Source organism: Melozone crissalis, unplaced genomic scaffold, assembly GCF_028551555.1.
Source record: "Melozone crissalis strain CALT ecotype California unplaced genomic scaffold, PUWL_Pcris_2 ptg000004l_1, whole genome shotgun sequence".
In the NCBI taxonomy this organism is placed as follows: domain Eukaryota; kingdom Metazoa; phylum Chordata; class Aves; order Passeriformes; family Passerellidae; genus Melozone; species Melozone crissalis.
This window is the reverse complement of record NW_026535782.1, coordinates 38,390,314-38,409,132: the sequence shown is the minus strand read 5'-3', so window position 1 is coordinate 38,409,132 and position 18,819 is coordinate 38,390,314. Positions and strand designations below refer to the sequence as shown.

The 18,819-nt window shown below is 35.2% G+C and overlaps 1 protein-coding gene across 2 annotated transcripts in view; it reads right to left on the bottom strand.

Annotated features, from left to right (window-relative positions):
* Nucleotides 1-213: 213 nt before the first annotated feature.
* SCYL2 (SCY1 like pseudokinase 2) overlaps nucleotides 214-18,819 on the bottom strand; it is a 29,756-nt gene continuing 11,150 nt past the window's right edge. The window contains exons 4-19 of one of the 2 annotated variants that reach the window (XM_054274102.1): nucleotides 17,747-17,891; nucleotides 16,962-17,111; nucleotides 16,124-16,345; nucleotides 15,162-15,278; nucleotides 13,694-13,819; nucleotides 12,040-12,216; nucleotides 8,818-8,829; nucleotides 8,563-8,685; nucleotides 7,123-7,236; nucleotides 6,548-6,680; nucleotides 4,667-4,785; nucleotides 3,965-4,065; nucleotides 3,348-3,414; nucleotides 3,138-3,224; nucleotides 1,920-2,039; nucleotides 214-1,327 (exon numbers count right to left, since the gene is read on the bottom strand). In XM_054274102.1, coding sequence (XP_054130077.1) covers nucleotides 677-1,327; nucleotides 1,920-2,039; nucleotides 3,138-3,224; nucleotides 3,348-3,414; nucleotides 3,965-4,065; nucleotides 4,667-4,785; nucleotides 6,548-6,680; nucleotides 7,123-7,236; nucleotides 8,563-8,685; nucleotides 8,818-8,829; nucleotides 12,040-12,216; nucleotides 13,694-13,819; nucleotides 15,162-15,278; nucleotides 16,124-16,345; nucleotides 16,962-17,111; nucleotides 17,747-17,891 — 2,464 coding nt within the window. In that variant the 3' untranslated portion in view covers nucleotides 214-676. The remainder of the gene's footprint in view (nucleotides 1,328-1,919; nucleotides 2,040-3,137; nucleotides 3,225-3,347; nucleotides 3,415-3,964; nucleotides 4,066-4,666; nucleotides 4,786-6,547; nucleotides 6,681-7,122; nucleotides 7,237-8,562; nucleotides 8,686-8,817; nucleotides 8,830-12,039; nucleotides 12,217-13,693; nucleotides 13,820-15,161; nucleotides 15,279-16,123; nucleotides 16,346-16,961; nucleotides 17,112-17,746; nucleotides 17,892-18,819) is intronic. The other variant, XM_054274110.1, reaches the window with a different exon arrangement.

Sequence of the window (18,819 nt, the reverse complement as noted above, 5' to 3'; positions counted from 1 at the left end):
GCAGTGTTCTTCCTCTGTCCCAAACTTGAACCAAGTTTTAGAACAACTTCTTATGCCTGATGAATCTTGTTAGATCTTACTACCACATTCATTACATTGGCTTACATGAGAGAAGAAAGTCAAAATATGCTCCCTTCTTAGTCTCGCCCTTAGTTAGGGGTTAGAGTGCTCTCTGTATAATTTGGCTATCAAAATTTTTAGGTCAGCAGAAGAATTTTCTTTTTGCAAACTGTCATAGAACAAAATGACAGCTTGTGACAAATTCAGGCAACATGAGTAATTCTCCAGGTTTGCATCCAATAGCAGCATTATACCCCATAAGCATTTTTGCTGAACTTAAACAAAATATTGTAGGGAATTTCACTGGACTTGACTGAGTTCAGCTCTGAATAATTTCAATATACTTCTTTTTCAGATGAATATACGCATCCTACCTTCAGCACTCTCATGTTGGTAGAGACAGGAAATCTTTAGCATGTAAGATGACTTTGCACTCACACAATTCCACTGCAGTACCAGGTGAATGAAACATCAGCCTTTTTTCCTGCCCAGAAGTCTTTACTTTGCTGGGTTGAAAGTTTCCCCAAGTCATGCTTTTATTAATAAAAACAAGATGTTAATCAGCTTACCCATGATCCAAATTTCACCATTCTTTGAAGGAAGAAAACAAATCATTTTACCCAAAAAGATCTTTTAAGTCATTGCTAGCTGAGCTGCTGTTTGTCATTGTGTTTGCTGGTTGTGCAAAGTTCTGAGGGGAAAAGAAAGGATTACCCTGTATGCCAAAGCCTGGCTGTGCTAGCATGTTCATCTGAGGTCCCAAGGCTGTACTGCTCGCATTTGGGGACCCTGAAGGTGGCACAAACTGATTGACCCACTGGCTTGATTTCTGTTGAGCCAACTGCTTCATGCTAACTTTGGGTTTTTGAGGACCAAAAAGATTATCTAAAGCAGACATGTCTGGGGGTCTGTTTTGTTGTGTCAGTGGAGAGACTGCAGATGCAGCATTCATAGGACTGTAATTTGGCATATTGGCAGGTGGTACCATGTTCATCTTGGTTGCTCCTGTTGCACTTGGACCACTGAAGAAATTCTGAGTGGCAAGACCTGCTCCCATGGTGAATCCAGCAGTCTGAAACCCCATATTTGTGTTTAGTCCATTTGTCATATTTCTCTTTGTGTTGTCAATGGGTGATGAAAATCCCATCCCAACACTCATAGAAGGAACGGAAGAGAAGCTGTTTGAAGATGCAGCTTGAGCTTGGTTGATAGGACGGCTGGTCAAAGATGCCATATTATCTATCAAGGTATCTGTCAAGTCTTTTGTCTGCAAAATACATAAAATGCAGTTAAATGGTTTTCCTGTACAGACACTCTGGCAACAGTATTTTATTGTTACCCCTGCAGATCCAGCATTAGTTTTTCAGAAATTAAAATTCACTGCATGGAATTGTGCACGAAATGTAATAATACACAAGAGAAATTACATTATTTGTGTTCTTTGCTACTTAGAACTAATTGTTATGCAATTTTAATTTGACATCTAAGACTCCACACAAAGCACTACTGTGACTGTTTGCTTAAATGCCCCATTCCTATCCCCAAATCTTATATATTTCCTTAAGAAACTCTTCAGAGAAAAACCTTTTTTAGTATATCCTTTTTCTTTATCTAGTACTATGACCTTCCTGTAATAATGACACCCCTGGAAACTCTGGCAATTTGAAAAGTGGAAATATTGCTAATTATGCAAATGGATGGCAAATGAAAAATTTAATTTAGCTTTTCTCAGCTGTGCCGTTGTACCACCAGAGAAAACAAAAGTGACTCACAGGAGGAAAAATATGCTAAAGGCATACAGCTCTTGAAAAAGCATCAGAGCTCCAATGGAAACAGTGCAGTTGTTTGTTCTCTCTCACCTGCTTCACTGGAGGTGTCACTGTAGTTGCTTGGGGCTTAAGAGGTTGCTGGCTTTTCAGTTTCTGTGCCTGTTCTTGTTCTTTAGCTAACTTCTGCTTCTCTTCCAGAGTAAGGGAGGCCTTTACAAGGGAAAGTACTGGTAGTAAGTTGCAAAAAACGCTTATTCTGACATTCATATTTTTATTTCATCCTAGCACTGCTGTTTTAATAATATGTGGTAAATACAATTATTTACACAAAAGAGAAAGGCAATAAGTGAAATCTACTATTATATTTACCATATTGCTAGAGAGTACTTCAAGCAAATAAATATAATATTAAGAGCAGCATAATGAGAAATTTGGCCATATTTCAAATAGAACAGATATATCAGCAGAGCCACTTTAGCTTTGCTTCCTTAATATTGGGTGTAAGAAAAAATGTTCTTTACAGTTTTTGTTTTTATATTGTTACTTACTTGATCTAGAAATTCAATTGATTGTGGAGTTGAAAAGGGAATTTCATTTTAAAACTGCTCAAGAGTATTTTGAGGATTTTAACTCCACTTTTGTTAATACTGAAGGATGAAATAATTAAATCATTCCCCCTTACTTTAAAATTAATGCAAGGATTCAGATAACTAGAAAGAAAAATGATAAAACATAGATTCTGGGCAGCCATTTCTATAATTAGTACAAAAAGAATTTTACAATACTTAAAGCTTATGTTTACTGTATTACTGCTTATATTTTATATTATGCTACATTTTTCCTTTACTTTTTGTATTTAACCACATATTGACTGTTTTCACTTAACTTTGAAAGGTACAGTAAAAGTTAGTCTCTACTACTACTTAAAATTCTACACTTTATCTTCATTTCTCTTTGTCATTTTATCATAAGGATCCCTATTTTGCTTTTCCTACCTATATCCAGTGGTGAAATTTCAGTTTCATTTAAATCTATAGTTAAGGAGAAAGAAAATGACCACAAATTTATAATCCTAATTGCTGCCTACCTCATACAAACATATATTCAAGGAAAGGCTTACATGTAAATTGAAGGATATGATCTGAATGTTTTTCATGGACCTTCTCATGTGACCATATAAAGCAGTTGGTTTTTCTACTAAAGCTTTAAATATTGTACCTATTTACACGCTCTTTTTCTGAAACCCTATCACCTTTGGATTAGACAGATGGAAAAAAAAAGAATTACAAAAAAAAAAGCAAAGCACACCTTTCTCTGTATTGATGACATCTCATTCTCTTTACTATCAGATCCACTAGTGAGAAGGTCAGTTCCATTATTAAATACCTTGTCAATCTGTTTAAGTTCAAAGAAAAGAAATTTCATTATGTGAAATAGTGCAATTTAAGGCTATGTAAATATCAACTAAGTGGTTTTAGATTTCAATGTTCTATGAGTAAGTTACATGCTGTTACTTACCTGATTGCCTGTACCACTAGATCTTGCCTCTTCAGCCCCACTCATTTGGTTGGCAATGTCCAAGGATCTACACAGTGCAGAGTATATTACAACAAGACAACTTTGCAATCACATCCATAACATCAATCTAACAATGCAGATCATTCTTCTGCATTTAAATAATACCAAACAATTGCACTGAGAGCAACCACTTTTATATAATGCCTTCAGGTGACTGGCAAATATTCCTTTGAGAAGTAGCAAACACCTCCTAATAATCTCCCATGGTCTTCATTTCTCCCTTTGAGGAGGGTGATCCAGACTTCAGGTATCCCAAATTATTTTGTCTCAGAAATCTCACTTCATATCAGGCTCCATAAAATAGCTCCAAGTACTTCAAAATATCCCAGCCTTCTAAAAGGCTGCAATGTTTATGTTTCTCTGATATGGTTTATTTCTCAGCAACTACAGGAAAGCAGCTTAGCACATAGAAGCGGATCTTCTGCCAACTGTGCTTATTTGAGATAATTCTCAACTACTGAACTTAGAATTACCTGATTTTTTTATTGCTATGGCTAGAGTTCTCTAACATTTGCCAAAAAATGACTACTTCTCCAACACAAAACATTAACACTTACTTCTGTTGCTCTTGCATGACATGAAGTTGCTCAAGTTTTGTTTTATGCTCTGCTTCCAATCTATTGAGCATATCTCTTATAACACAAATAAAAGAATTGAACTGGAAAAGAAATACATAAGAAGTTTGGATTTTGCAGTGATGGAATTCAGATAGGTGTAACTTAGCAGGTAATACCTCATAAACCCACAATACACAATGTAAGATAGTGTAGATTTTTAAATAATTTATACTCCACCTTCATTCTCGTGCATTAGACAGCAAATTACAAGCAGAGTGCATAGTGAAACACGGAAAAATACATGCCACTAAAAAAACTGAAATGGGCTAATGCAAACAAAACCTCTACATGAGTGTTACCAGATTCATTTTCAAACAAATAAACCATCCTATTATTCCCTTTCCCAATATTTCATAGCATCACAGCATTTTATTTTAATACTTATTATGTTAGTAGCTAACTGCTTTTGCAGGGTATTTGGAAGGTGACAGTAATAATTTTGAAATTTTACACCAGATCAGTTAAATAGACTAAAAATAACAAGCTTCAAACACAGAAATACAGTAAAATTGGAAGGGTTTTTCTATTGCTTATTTTCACAATAGACACAGACATGCAGTAATGAATGAATTTATGACAACAGTTTAAATTTATTCTCAGATAATTGTCAAGGAAAAGCATGCAAAACAGTTGTGCTCCTACCTGATTGAGATTAAGGTTGTTCTCAATACTAAGAGGAATCAGATGGGGCAATACTTTTCCTGCAAGCTGTTCTTTGGTAATTCCCAACTTCTTGTGAGTAAATGTACATTTGTAAATACCTGACACAGAACATCAAAGTAGGAGAAATTGTTTAGTAAACAATGTGAACAAACTCGAAGTAGCACACTCATATATGTATTGATCATCTGAGCAAGCACTGTGTTTGTGTGCAAGCAGGGACAAACGTGACCAAGAGATCTTAAAGGCTAAGTACTGATCCACAACAAACAAGAGGCTTTGCTACGCTTCAGAACAATAACATGTCCAAAGACATACTTTGCAGCTATGAAACCTGATATTAGTGAATGTATTGTTCTGGCCAATTATCTGAGAATATGCAGCTCTGAATAGATGATGTGCAAGCAATTTGCCACAAACTGACACACTGCCACTTGAGAAAACAAGCTGCATCAACTAAGGACATGTTCTCTCCTGCTCACTACAAGTAGCTAGGATTAACTATCATCCTGGTCTCTGATGGTTTTTTTACAAAAACTGTTAATTAGAAGTTTTGGACTGTTACACATAGTATCAGAACTCATGCATAATCTTTATCTGTTTCAAATTCACTGGAAAAAAAACCCTGGCAGGCATGAGAGACCGAGTGTTAAGCCCAAAAGTTCTGTAGAGTTTCTGAGAGGAAGAGTCCTCTGCTTAAATAGTCCAGGTTCTGGTGGCAAACACTGAACATACTAGCATAAAAGACAGAGCAGCTTTCCTCACTTTCTATGGTAGCAGAACAGAGCTGTCACCAAGACAAAGACAGTGAAGGATTGTATTATGATTCTGGAAGAAAGGAGAGCCTGCTGATTTCAGCCCATAATTTCCAAACCAGGATTCACTTACTCACTGTATCTGAGTAGAATTCAGAATTAACAGAACTAAAGCAAAAAATAGAGTCCCTTATTCTTAGATAGCAAATAAAAATAAAAGCTGCAAGGGTTAAGGGAAACAGGCAGCTTTAGATCAGTACAGACAAGATGTCTTCTTGCTATTTTGAGCAAATAAAATAATGCTGCCATCACATATGAGCACAGTGTTTAATGAGGGTTACTGGCAGTGCAGCTCAGCTGTTACAATGGGTCTACACCACTTTGACGTCAGGAAGGGAAACAGTCACTGTCTTCCAGACTTGGCCAAGGAGTCACAACTCTTCCTTGGCAGTGGCTCTGGTCATCTGGACTCCTTAAGCCCATTCAATTTGCTAAAATCACACACCCTGTGAAAGGCAAGCACCAAGTGGCAGTAGGAAAGCTCAAGTGGGAGTGAGGTCTCCCCTCCCCGAAGTACCAAATCATTTGGTTTTGTTAGTCATTTTGGGAGACCTCACCCAGACTGTGTTCCCACCTCTGCCCACAGGCACAACTGTGTCCCTAAATATCCAACAAAATGAGTCTAACAAAACCTGCAGTAAGGAACAGCAGATTTGTACACCATCATTTACAGGATCTGCTATGCAAGAGTGGTAAAAGAAGGCAACAGTAACATGTCAAAAGCTCCAGCATCTGAAAGATGACAGTTCATATATTCTTCTGAAGAAAACAGCCCCTCTGACTCTGTGGAGCACCCAGTCCGTGTAAGTGTCACAGCCCAAGAACTGCAGTGAGTACTCAGAACTGCACCGGGCCCTGAAGACTAAAAATATATGTACTAGTGCTCAAATGTCATACATAAAGTAACTGAACAGGGACATATTCAAGAACCAGAAAGGTTTTAATAGCCATTTTAGGGATACACTATGTAAACATGTTCAGTGGTAACACAGAAAACTCGGATTTACAATATCAAAGCACAAAAGAGACAGCTGGAAGTACTAGTTACCTAAAATTCCCATGAGCACTGCAGGTTCCTTTGATGGAATTTGTTGTAGAAAAGGTAAAATATCATCAAGCACAAACCATTTATCCAAGTACTCCAAAATCTTGCCCAAACACACCAGTGAGTTTACCCGGACCTGTGAAGTACGATAAGAATTAAACAAAGTCTTTATTTATAGGAAAAAAACAAAACAAATTTACAAAACTCGTAAGATAATCTTTGTACTGAAAAATTCAAGACAAGTTAAAAAATGCTTTTGTATCATGAAAGAAAAACACTTGTTTTTATGCTCACAAAAACTTAGCTTTTCTGCATGACAAACACTGTCAATGTGTATTACTGTGGAACTCAGTTCAGTGATTTTTACACTATTACCAACATGGTAAGTTGTTAACAACTTTAAAAATTGTTAGAGCAAAGAAATGATGCTTTTGCACTTTTAAGAAGTTTTTTTAAAAAAATTCAGTAAGAAATCAGAACACAATGACTGGCTTTTCTTTAAAGACACAACATGGTAAACCCAAAATAATTAAAGGTTACATTTTCTGAACACTAGAGAATGTTACTATGATACTCACAGCAAGAGAAGAAGTTTGCAAACATGCATTTTTAATTCTTGGAATTAATGAATTTTTCATTGATGGGTAATCTATTAAATTGGCAAACGTGGGAATTATGTTTAGGCAAAGCTCCTAAAAAAAACAAAACCACACAAGTTTAAAAAGAAACATGCATATTTATTATAAAATTAGTACTAATATAACTCAATATCAGTTAGTTTGAAATGTCTTCTTAGGCTTTCCTCCTAAGGAAATATTTAAGGAAATCTTTTCAACTAACCTGCCCTTAATCTATCACACTCACTTAAAATAGCTATAATAATAAAGCATCATGGTATGTATACAGAATCTTCAAAAATGGATTTTAGAAAAAAAGCATTCATAAATTCATAATATTTAAACAGCAAGAATATCTTGCATTTTCATGAGGCTCCTTTATATAAAACCCAGCTTTTACTACACCAAACTACCAATCTCTTACCAATCTCTCACCAATCTTACCAATCTCTTGATTTATATATATGATAAATCAAATCAATACATTATCAATAATACTGCAGTAAAATGATAGACTGAATGATAAAATATCATGTCAGGACTAACCATCCTTTAGCAACAGAGAAAAAATAAACACATAATTTCAGACCAATCTCAAAAAAAAGAGACAGTAATACTAAGTATATGTTGTAAGTAAACACCTCAGCAACCAAAGTACTGATGCAGAAAGAAACTCATGACAGATATAGAGGAACAAAAACCTTTGTCCCTAATATTACAAAGGCTTTGCAAAGGCAAAGTCACATCTGATTATCCAAAACTGCCTTTCAGAAATATTTTGTTTCTTTATCTCCCTCTCCTGAACGTTTTTGGGTAACTGGAAGTTAATTGCAGTTGAATGATTAAAAAAAAAATCCCCAGAAGAACCTCAGAAAAGTAGAGAAAGCTAAGGAGAAAAAAAAATCATGGATATATAAAAAAATGTCACTAGAATGCAGATTAATATGACTTTACAGCACATCAGGTCTCCTGAGGTAACTGTCAGCACAGATGTTCTCACCAGCAGGAGCTCAGAATCAGCCACCTCTCACTGACTGGTACAGGCATGCATGCCTGCATGGTTTCTGCTGCACAGGCAGTGAAATATAAATGCATATCCTACTTCCTGCTATGGTGGCTAGTAGGAATCTAAGATAAGAGCATTAGAATAACAGTCAAGTGGTTACCTTCCTGGAAAACAAGGAAACTAAATTTTACATTAATAGAAATAAATATTCTTTAATAAAGCATTCATCTCTTTCAACATTCGGGCATATTATACAGTTTTATCTTTTTTTTTAAGTAAACACTTTTTTACAAAACAAGTTTTTACAAAACTTTTTGTATGAGTATACAAAAAGTTGGCATGTCAGCTGAATGAGGAAAAAAGAAAGTTTTAAATAAAGGCTGCAACTATTATACCTGGATCTGAATTGAAGGTGCTTCCAAGGCTCTATAAACCATTGGCAGAACACTGTTCTTTATTTCATCCGGTGGAGTTTTGGTTAGAAGCAAGTCCATTTTTTGCAGGAAGATTAACAATATCTATTCAAAGAAAGACAATTCAGAAGCCAAAAGTTTTAACTGCAAAGGATATATTTACAATTTAAAGTGTGTTGTATCATATCAAAAAAACTTCAGAATTTTTCTTATAACTCAGGAAATATGATCACTTACCATGTTGCTTGCCTGAAGGCATGGAAGACAAAAAACACTTTGACATATTATTGCATTTTAAAAGCAGCAAATTATCAAACAAAATATGCATGTTCTAGACTGATTCTTATAAGAAATAAGAAATTATAATGACTCAGTAAGGAGTTCTTGTTTCTACTTACAAGAACTTGTAAATAGTTCTTGTTTCTCTTTATGGTCTTTTATTAATATACATCCCCGGAAGATTTTTATACACACATCACTGTTACAAAAGCCAAACTTCCAAAAACCTGTAACTCAAATTCTGTCTTCAAAGCACTTGATCACAACTCCACATATATAAGCTGTATTTCATGTGTCTAAAATCAAAATAGGGACATAATAAAAACAATATTATGGCTACTATATGGACAAATAAGCCTTTATTCTATTTAACATGGAAATTGTGTATCCTAAAATTAAAAAAAACTCAAATAAAATATTCACATTGCATTAAAAACTAGAATAGCACATATGCATAGTGGGATGCATCTTGCTTAAGATTAGCCATCTAAAGGTTAAACACTATTCTAAATCACTCAGCCAGCTCAGTCTCAAATACAGAGCACTGTGTAAACCACAAGATTCATATTACAACTCGGACAGGTGCTAGAGGGGACACTGAGCATCCACTGATAGCAGAACTCCTTTCAGAAAATAGGTTAAACTATTTGGATAAATTGATGGATAAATTATGTTTAAAAGTATCACATTTTTAACAAAAAGCCAAGTATTTTATTGGAACACTTACATTCTTGTCTAAAAATACATGGCAATCAGTGCTTCTATGTCAAATAAAGAGAAGCACTGAAGTGTAGAAACAGAAATGTAGCAAGACCCCATTACAAATTTTCTCCTTTTATTTATTCCACCTTCTCTTTACAGAGAAGAAAAATAGATTTTTATAGTGCAGCTAATATGTGTTATTTCTTGTCGGAAATGTATAATTTCCCAAATTGCACAGACACACATACAAATCCATTCATTTGTTCCATGAACATTGATTCTGATGTAATATCCCCATATTTGGGACAAACAGGGTGAAATGGACGAGATCAGTTTTAAAGCTAAATTTTATGGTTTTCCTCAATACATAATCTTTGTCCTAAACTTGAGTTTTTAAGCCTTACGTGTTCTTTTAACATCTGCTCTTCTCTAACAACCCTAACCATGTAATGTGGAATTACAGTTTCTATGTTTAAGCTTCTAGGATTCTATTTGATACTTTTTATCTATTTAGGTAAAAATTAAGAAGGTACTGATTCACACACACCATTTAATAAGCAATTAACAGCAGCTGCACTCTAAGTAACAATGCATCATTCATTAATGCAGAGCCCAGTACTTGTCAGGGACCACTTCTGAGTAGTGAATTAGAAAATGAATTTACAGCACATCCTATGCTGCCTATGGAATCCTATAGATACAAATTAAGGGATTGTCTGGGAAGCTATGTCAGAGTAAGCCAGGATGTTAACATACAGCACACATTACTCCACACTAACCACAAGAACAAGTTAATCTAAATATTCCATTTTCATATGATGAATTCCCTTACAAAAAGACATTGTGAACACTACCTGACCTTCTTCATATTGAATTAGAGCAGCTTTCCTATGATCATTCATTTCCTAATTTGAATATCCTACTAAAGTCAAGCAACAGGCCCCTCATACAAATCTGTAACGTCTTGAAAGAGTGTTTGGAAGAAACCCTGGCATCTTCCCTGAATGCCCTTCTCCAGGAGTTAGAAGCACACAGAAACCAGACATTTCTGCATTGTACAAAGACAGATTTCCAGGTGTGACTATCCTCTGGCATTCTGAACCTCTGTAATTTTTTCCAGAATTCCTGATATATTAACTTTGAAAACATGACCTAGATTACTTCAACTTTGCCATACTAAAAAGACCATAGAAATAGTAATAGTTGAATAAGCCATGCAGCACTTGCATTAAAAATACCAGCATAACAATAGTGTCTAGATAGTCACAGAATAGCTTTGCAAAGACCTGTCTTTATGAGTTGACTCCAAGTTTGTATTTTGCTTCCTTCATGTCTCAAGATACAAACCGGCTTTTGTGTCCATTATGCTCCAGATGTAACTTTGCTACAAACTTTTTGCAGCAAGGATTATGTCACAAATCTAATGCTAAAGGCAACAGAACACAGATTTACCTTTTAGGATAACATTGCACAAATGAGATGTTCACTGGCTTTTGGTTAGTTAAACATTGACTTTTTTCAAGACAAAAGAACTAACATAAAGCTTCAGAGTACAAAGTATAAACAGCAGTAAGTAGTTCAAATTTCCTGAGGTATTCTCAGACAGGTGCCTCCTTCCCTGCCTCCACAGTGTAATGACACTTCTCTGGTCCAGTTTTCTGAAACCCAGAAATCAAAGGTCTGCTATGTTTACCTTGCCCTTTCAGTACTCTGCAGATAAATAATGGCACACAGGAGTGAGCTAGAAGGAATGCAGATCTGTCTCTCATCTGTGGAGGCACAATGCCCTACTTTGTAACAGATTTCTCAGGAATCATCATGGTGATGACAAAAGGATGCAAATTTTTGCTCCTTTTTAGTAACGACTATGTCTTAATGTTATACATTTAAACAGCACAGAAAACAGCATATTTTACTTACCCATTACATTTGCCAAATAAAAATGAAATTAATTTCATATATTTTTGCACAGTCCTCAAACAAATGTTACTCTTAATATGAATAAAGAGCACTTCTTGGAGAGTGTCAATGCTACAATTTTTCCACCCCATGATCCCAATGTCAGCAAACTGGATAGAAGAAAAACCCAACTCAAAAATCCCCAGGTTCATCTACTGGTAGAATATATGCAAACTGTACTATACAATCCTGCTCAGATTGCCAAGATATGTGTTAACATGCATAGAAATATATCTCCTACAATCAACCAAAACCAAGTGGTAAATGAAACCTTTTTTGCAAATCTCATCTCATCTATAAATGCAATATACCCTCAGAACTCATATAAACAAGCAAAGGTAGAGGCTTTGAGAATATCCTGGAAAAATCTATTTTGAATGAATCAAGATTGCCTGGACAATTACAGAGGAGACTGGGCAATGCGTGTGAAGCTGGAAAAGGGAAATAGAACAATTAGTCATTTTTTCAGGGAAAACAAAAACAAATGTAAAAATTATAATATGAATAATATTAACACACCTGGATTGGTTCTTGCTGCTTAAAAACAGGACCAAGATCAGGTAGAATGAGTTTGATATATTCTTCTTTGGTGCACTCCTCAGCAATTAAGAGAACATTAGGCAAGACAAAGGGTACCATATCCGGATTCACAAATTCAGAAGTCAAGCAAGGCAAAATTCGCTGAATTATAACACGCTAAAAGGAAAAAAAACCCAAGTATGAATCATGTACTGCACTGCAGTAAGTTACCATTGTGCCAGTTCAGCAGCTTTCATTGTGCCAGTTCAGCAGCTTTTGTATTAGCCTGGTATTTACAAAAATGTAGACAGATAATTTTTAGTTCTGATCACTTATTGGCAGAGTACACTGTAGTTAATTTACACTGTGCTACTCTGTTTAATTTTCTGTTTGCAGTCAAAATTAACAACTGTGAAGATCAACAAAAAGCAATTAATGGTACAGGAAATAGGACTTTGAGCCACACATGAGTTATGATAATCATGCTCCATATGCTTTCTTAAAAATACCCTAAGAAGACCCTTAAAAATACCCTGTAAACCCTCCAAATTAGTCATTTTTTGTTTCTGAACCCCATCATTCACTGAACAAACACATAATCCTACTATACCTTCCTGCAAAACTCCAGACACATTCCCTAACTAGGATTCTGCTGATAAAACAGCTATTAAAACTGTGGATGTCTACTGTAGCGTTAGACATCCTTAAATGCTCTTGAAGTCAATAAACAGAAATATATGGTTCAAGGGCATAGTCACTTCCCTCATAAAATATACTTTCAAGACAGAAAAAAAATATAAAAAGAATGCCCTAAAGATTATTTGATCAATCAGTGGCTGTCTAAAGTTAGGTGAAATACATGCCACTTATTTCCAAATTCAAAGCACCAACCATTTCTGATCAACCAAAAAAATTACTAAATCAAAAAGAATAGAGTATTGACTGTGGAGTCTAAATGTTGCACTGTGTAGTGCAAAACAGAACTAAAAATACAGAAATTTAATGCACTGGTTGAGAAGCTCAGTTATTCTACTATGTATTAAACTACTTTTCTATCACATATGCATTATGGCTTATATAAATTAAGGTATACCACAAAAGGAAAGAGAGCCAGTCTAGACATATTGCTTAACACTGCACAGGAGAAATATGTAATGACAGGCATTTGCCTTTGAGATTTCTGAGCACTGCAAGCACAAGAAAGCACTTAGTCTACTGAGGGAAGGAAGCTTTGCATCATTCAACATTAAAGTACTGCCTTGCTATGAAAAAACTTGAAGCAATCTTATAGGAAAAAAAAGGTGGCAAATTGGCTTCAAAGAGCAATGATGGCATCTGAAACACAGGGAAAGCCTTAAGTGGAGAGAAGACAGCTCCCTTTCAAACTGGGATGAACTACAACAGGACATGCAAATGATGGCTCCTTATTTGGCTTATTTGGCATTTTCCATTTAAAGTATTATTGATTGCTGAGGAATACTTCCAGAATAAGTAGATTCTAATCTCCCTTTATTTCCTTCTACTCTATTCTGACAGTCTCATGGCAGTCTATTATGGTACAATGCTACAGAATGTCCAGCATTCCAGTGTCAAAATGCTAACAGATGTTCATATATTTTCAAACTTGCTATTACAAGACATCATTCAGACATACCTTAGGTAGTTTTGGCAGAACTTTTGGTAGTCCTTTAAAGAACTGTGATTTCTGCAGGTTATCCCTTTGAAATAATGAATCAAAATACTGAAGTGTCATTGCTCCTACATCATCGAAGAACGGTATCTAAAAATAAGATTTAGAAGTTTTGATCTGGAGGGGGACAACACTGACACTGCTACAATAATTCCAAAATATTATCATCTACCTGCCCTTTCAATGCATGACAGTAAGCTTTTACAATGATGTCTCCAACTAGGAATCAGAAAATTAAATTTTTACATAAGTAGTAAAACATTCAGATACAGGTTGACTATTAAGACAGAATTTTCCTAGCATTTTTCAAAAACTCGTGCATGTTACATGTATTTAAGTTAAAACATTATTTCATATACAGTAAGGGGCTTACAAAAAATGTAATTTAAAATAAAAACTTTTAATAAATATTCTTCTAGGAATAATTATGCTGTATTGTATTATATTATATTACAACACAGGATGACCTACATCTGGGCTCCCACCCCTGGAAACTCCAGAAACCCTGGAAACTATGATATCTCTACCCTATAATTCAGTGTGCAAATGTGGTAAAAGAGACTCAACATCTTTATAAAACCATATTGCTTAATACAACCCCTCACGGATTTGTTTGTTGTAGTCCTTCAGAAAATTGAGCTGATACCTAAGAAATATCTACCAATTCCCTCACTCCCATCTTTCAGCATATATGTGCACAAAACCATCACCTGCTCCCTCTCCCTTCTTCACCCACTGTTTTCTTCAACAGTTAAATCACTGATTCCCATCTCCGCATACCATCTTTTTACACCACAGCAAAATAATAAAATCCTTTAGCAAAACAAAACTATAAACAGGAACCTGAAAAGCTATCAGATTGGAGAAAATGGGGCATAAGACAAGGGAAGAGCAATGCTACTTTCATATAGGAAAATGGAGCAACAGTTTTGCCTTATTAAAACTTACATTAAATCCTACTTGCAATTAAGTTTTGCTTTGTTAGGGTGAACAATTTCTGAATATACTTTATTATTCTGCACACTTAGGAATATACCAAAAATCATAAGCCAAAAGTTAATCTTTATGTTTACTGCCCTTTATCATTTCCTCACTTTCCAATCCTTCCAGTATAATTTTAAAGATTGAATTGTATAAAATCATAGCACTGAAAGGATTCCAATTGAATGGAAAGGAATAAAACAGTGTTGCATTGAATAATTTTTGAATAATTGAATAATTTTCTAAATTCTGTCTCAGCACCCACTTTTTCCCTACAAATAAATGTCAGCATAAGGATAACTTTTGGCATCAACTAACATTACATCTAAATGGTTAAAAAATATTTAACATTTCAAATAAAATGCTTCACAGAAAACACTTCAAAATAGCTCTAGAAATCAAGCAGCAATTTCTCTCTTTCCTATGGCTGCTGTATTTTCCATGGACTGACCTTAGTCATTTGATCAGCGTCTGGTCTGACTGCTGGAGCTACGTTTAGGAGGAGCTTTACGTGCTCACGCACCTCCTCAGGTATGTTCTCAAGAGTACTGGAGCTTAAACGGCTCAGCTGTGGAAGTAATTCAAGCATGAACACCATGAAGTCAGAAAACTCTGCATGTAACTATTTCCAATATACAACAGTTATTCTCTTGATGTTTTCTCTATCCATGCATTTGATATCCCTCTCTTCTTTATCACAGTCTCCTCTGTTTCCCAAGACCTGTTTCAGGTCCCATCTCTGTTTTTAAAACTTCCCACTGTAGTTCAGGTTATCAGAGAACACAAACACAATATTTTAAACAGGCAAATGTCATTATCTGAGGTGATGGCTACCAACATTAAAACACAGTACATACTGTGTGGCAATGGGCACCCAAAAGCACTTACAACAAAGGAAACCTGCATATGAATAGACATTGTGTCAGCTGATCCAATTAACTGTGACACTGTCCTCTGTTAATTCTCACAGTCCACAAAGAATGTGAAATGGTGATAGCTAAGTGGATACCAGCTGCCATGTCAAGTGATCAAATCACTCTAAACCTAGCCCTCTTCAATGGTCCTACATAAGTAATTCACTGCCAGGTGTTTCATACTGTTCAGCCCAACAGGTAAATGTAATTTCACAAGACCACATTCAACAGGTTTACAGAGAAATTAGGTGAAAAATGCAATTTTTAGTTTATAAAGTTGGTACATGTAACCTCCTCTAAACATATTTTTATTTCTCATATTTTGCTATGATGTTTTTCCTTGTTATATGTATGCAGGGTGAGATACCGTTGTCAGATGGTTTATGTTGGAGCACTGATAGTGTTCTCAATATTCAAATCTATTTTACTATTTTAAAGTTATGTAGTAACTTTTCAAACATGAAAATCAACAAACAATAACCATAAAAAGAACAAATACCTGGTCCAGCTGTCTACTAAAGCTTTTATAAATATCTTGCTTGTTGACCTCAAAAATTGGCTTCCCTTTATTAAATACCGCATACATAACAGCTCCCAGAGAGTACATATCACTGGCTGTCTCACAGCTCACAGAGAGAATATATTCTGGCGCCAGATACTCAGGATTTGGAAGACACAAAGATGGCAAGTTTGGATCCCATTCCTTACAAGGGAACTTTGGCTACAAGAGAAGTATGAGAAGCAAAACAAAGTACATTTATCAAGGATTTTTAAAGACCATTTTCAAAAAGAAATTCAAGCAGCGAAAAATAATTAAGCCACTCAAATTCAATTATGAATCAAACAGCAACACAGTAAGGCAAAACTGTAAAGATTCTCTGTCTAGCTTAGAGTGATTCCCTGATGCAGTTTTATCTGAATATTAGAGCTGGGAAGCGTAATGTAAAATCAAAGCACTGCTGTAATGGGGAAACATGAGATATGATGGAATTAATTTTCAAAGGTAGCAGCCAGGCACTGAGTAAGTGGAACACACTAAGTTAGGCTTGCAAGTCATCCAACATAAAGGGGACCAGAAGTGGCACAGGCTCCAGCCTCTGTTTGAAACCAGCACTAGTCTACTGTGACCCCACTGAGCTCACTCAGGCTCTTTTTCTGAGACTACCAAATGCAGCACTTCAATCCAGACCTGTGCCATATGTTCGAACTTCTGGCCAACAAAATACAGAGGTGAATATTAAATAAATGGCCATGTACTAGAATGCAAAATCATGAAACTGGTTTCAGGCAAAGACCTGAATTTGAAACTGAATGATGATAAAGACAAAGATTCTTACCTCCTGTTCAGATGGATTTGTTGACTGGATACAAAAATCAAAGCCCATAATTTTCCATGCTCCACTCTTATTCAAGATTATATTTTCAGGAGTAATATTTCCATGGACCATTTTGACACTGCTATGCAAAAATGACAAACCTTCAGAAACCTGTTCATAAAAGATCATTATTTCAGGTTAAATATTTCCCCAAACATCCTGTAAGACATTTACAAAATTCTGTTCTTATGGTCACAGTTAAATTCCTAAGTTAACTAAGAAACAATTTTTCATATTTTAGTCTATGCCTTAAAAATTATGCATGAAGGAAATTAAACACAGATGGGTAATCAACAGGTGAGATTACCCATGTTAATTAACTATCACGGCATAAGTGTGATGGTGCATTCCCCTCTCCTCTCAGGCCACACCATCTCAGAAGAACAAAAATGCTTTATGAAGCTGGTCAATATATTCACCAAACAAAACCTGGGAGCTAATGGTTCTCCACAGAACGTAAAGGAAAGATTCACATATGGAAGAGTCAGATGTAGCATAGACATTTACATGGAAAATAAAAATTAAGTTTCTATTTTACATGTCAGAACAATCAAAAAAAGAGTTGCACCTTAGAGTTTCTAGTGTTTATCCTCTTTTACACTTAGATCAGGGCACTATTATCTCTCACCTCACAATTATTTGATTTACTATAGGCAGACAAAACTTTGGCAGTGTACTGACTTCATTTAAAAAAATCATTAACACTAAAAGCACAAAAAAAATTATAAAGACAACCTGTACCATACCTGAAGCAAACCATATTTGGTCTCCACGTCATAAAGTTTGTATTCTTTAATGTCTGATGGTAAAGGAGAAGGTAGGTTGTCCCAGCTGCCAAGAACATTAGCTAAACTTGCACAGACTGGTTCTGTACAAAATGCCAAGCAATCCCTGTATAGGAAATGCATTAAAAAATTTCTTGTACATAAATGTAATATATCTCTTGACTGCAAATAAAGAACCATACAAATATCAAGTATATTGCCAAAGCACCTGGTGCTACCAAAAGCCATGTTATATTTCAGGTTTTGAATTCTTTTCATATTATACTAAAGAGAAACACATAAATATCTGAAGTTTAAAAAAATACTAGAATTAGGATATTTTATTCTCTAAAATTCAAATAAATCACTAATGATTCACAAAACTTTTTTTCATAAATTTTTTTTAAAAAACAATGCTTTCCTTGTCCTGGTCCAGGACAAATTGATCAAGTAATTCTTATTACTATTAAAACTTGTAAAATCAGACTTCTACCTATGCCTAAAATCCACATGTCCCTGACTGAAGCAGTACTTAATGAGGTCAGACAATGGTCAGAAACTAAATTAATATAATATAAGGGAGCACCTGAATATTCTTTTACTTTGACAACTGATAGAGAAGATCTGCAAAACACAAATACATTTGTTATATGAACAGCAGTTTTCATGTGAAGTGACTGTTCTCTAATTATTTTATTGATTTTTTCTTCATGAAAAATTAATGGTCTTGCTTATGCATTTTTGTGTCAATTGTTTTTGAAAACAGAAGAAGCAAACTTCCATACATAAGGACTGGTTGGAACATTGTCAAAATTTCAGAATTGGTCCTATATATTGGAAACCAATAAATGTCTCAATTTCCCAAGCTTCATGCAACACAGAGTCATTCTTTACATCCACATTCTTCACACTGCTCTGCACAGCAGTGGAGGCCCTGGACAGCCATTGCAATTCACTCCTTAATTGTTTTAAAGGGATTCTTTTGAGAAATCACTACATGGATGGTAGCACACATACCTGCTTTAAGGATCATTAATTCATGAGAACACTAAATA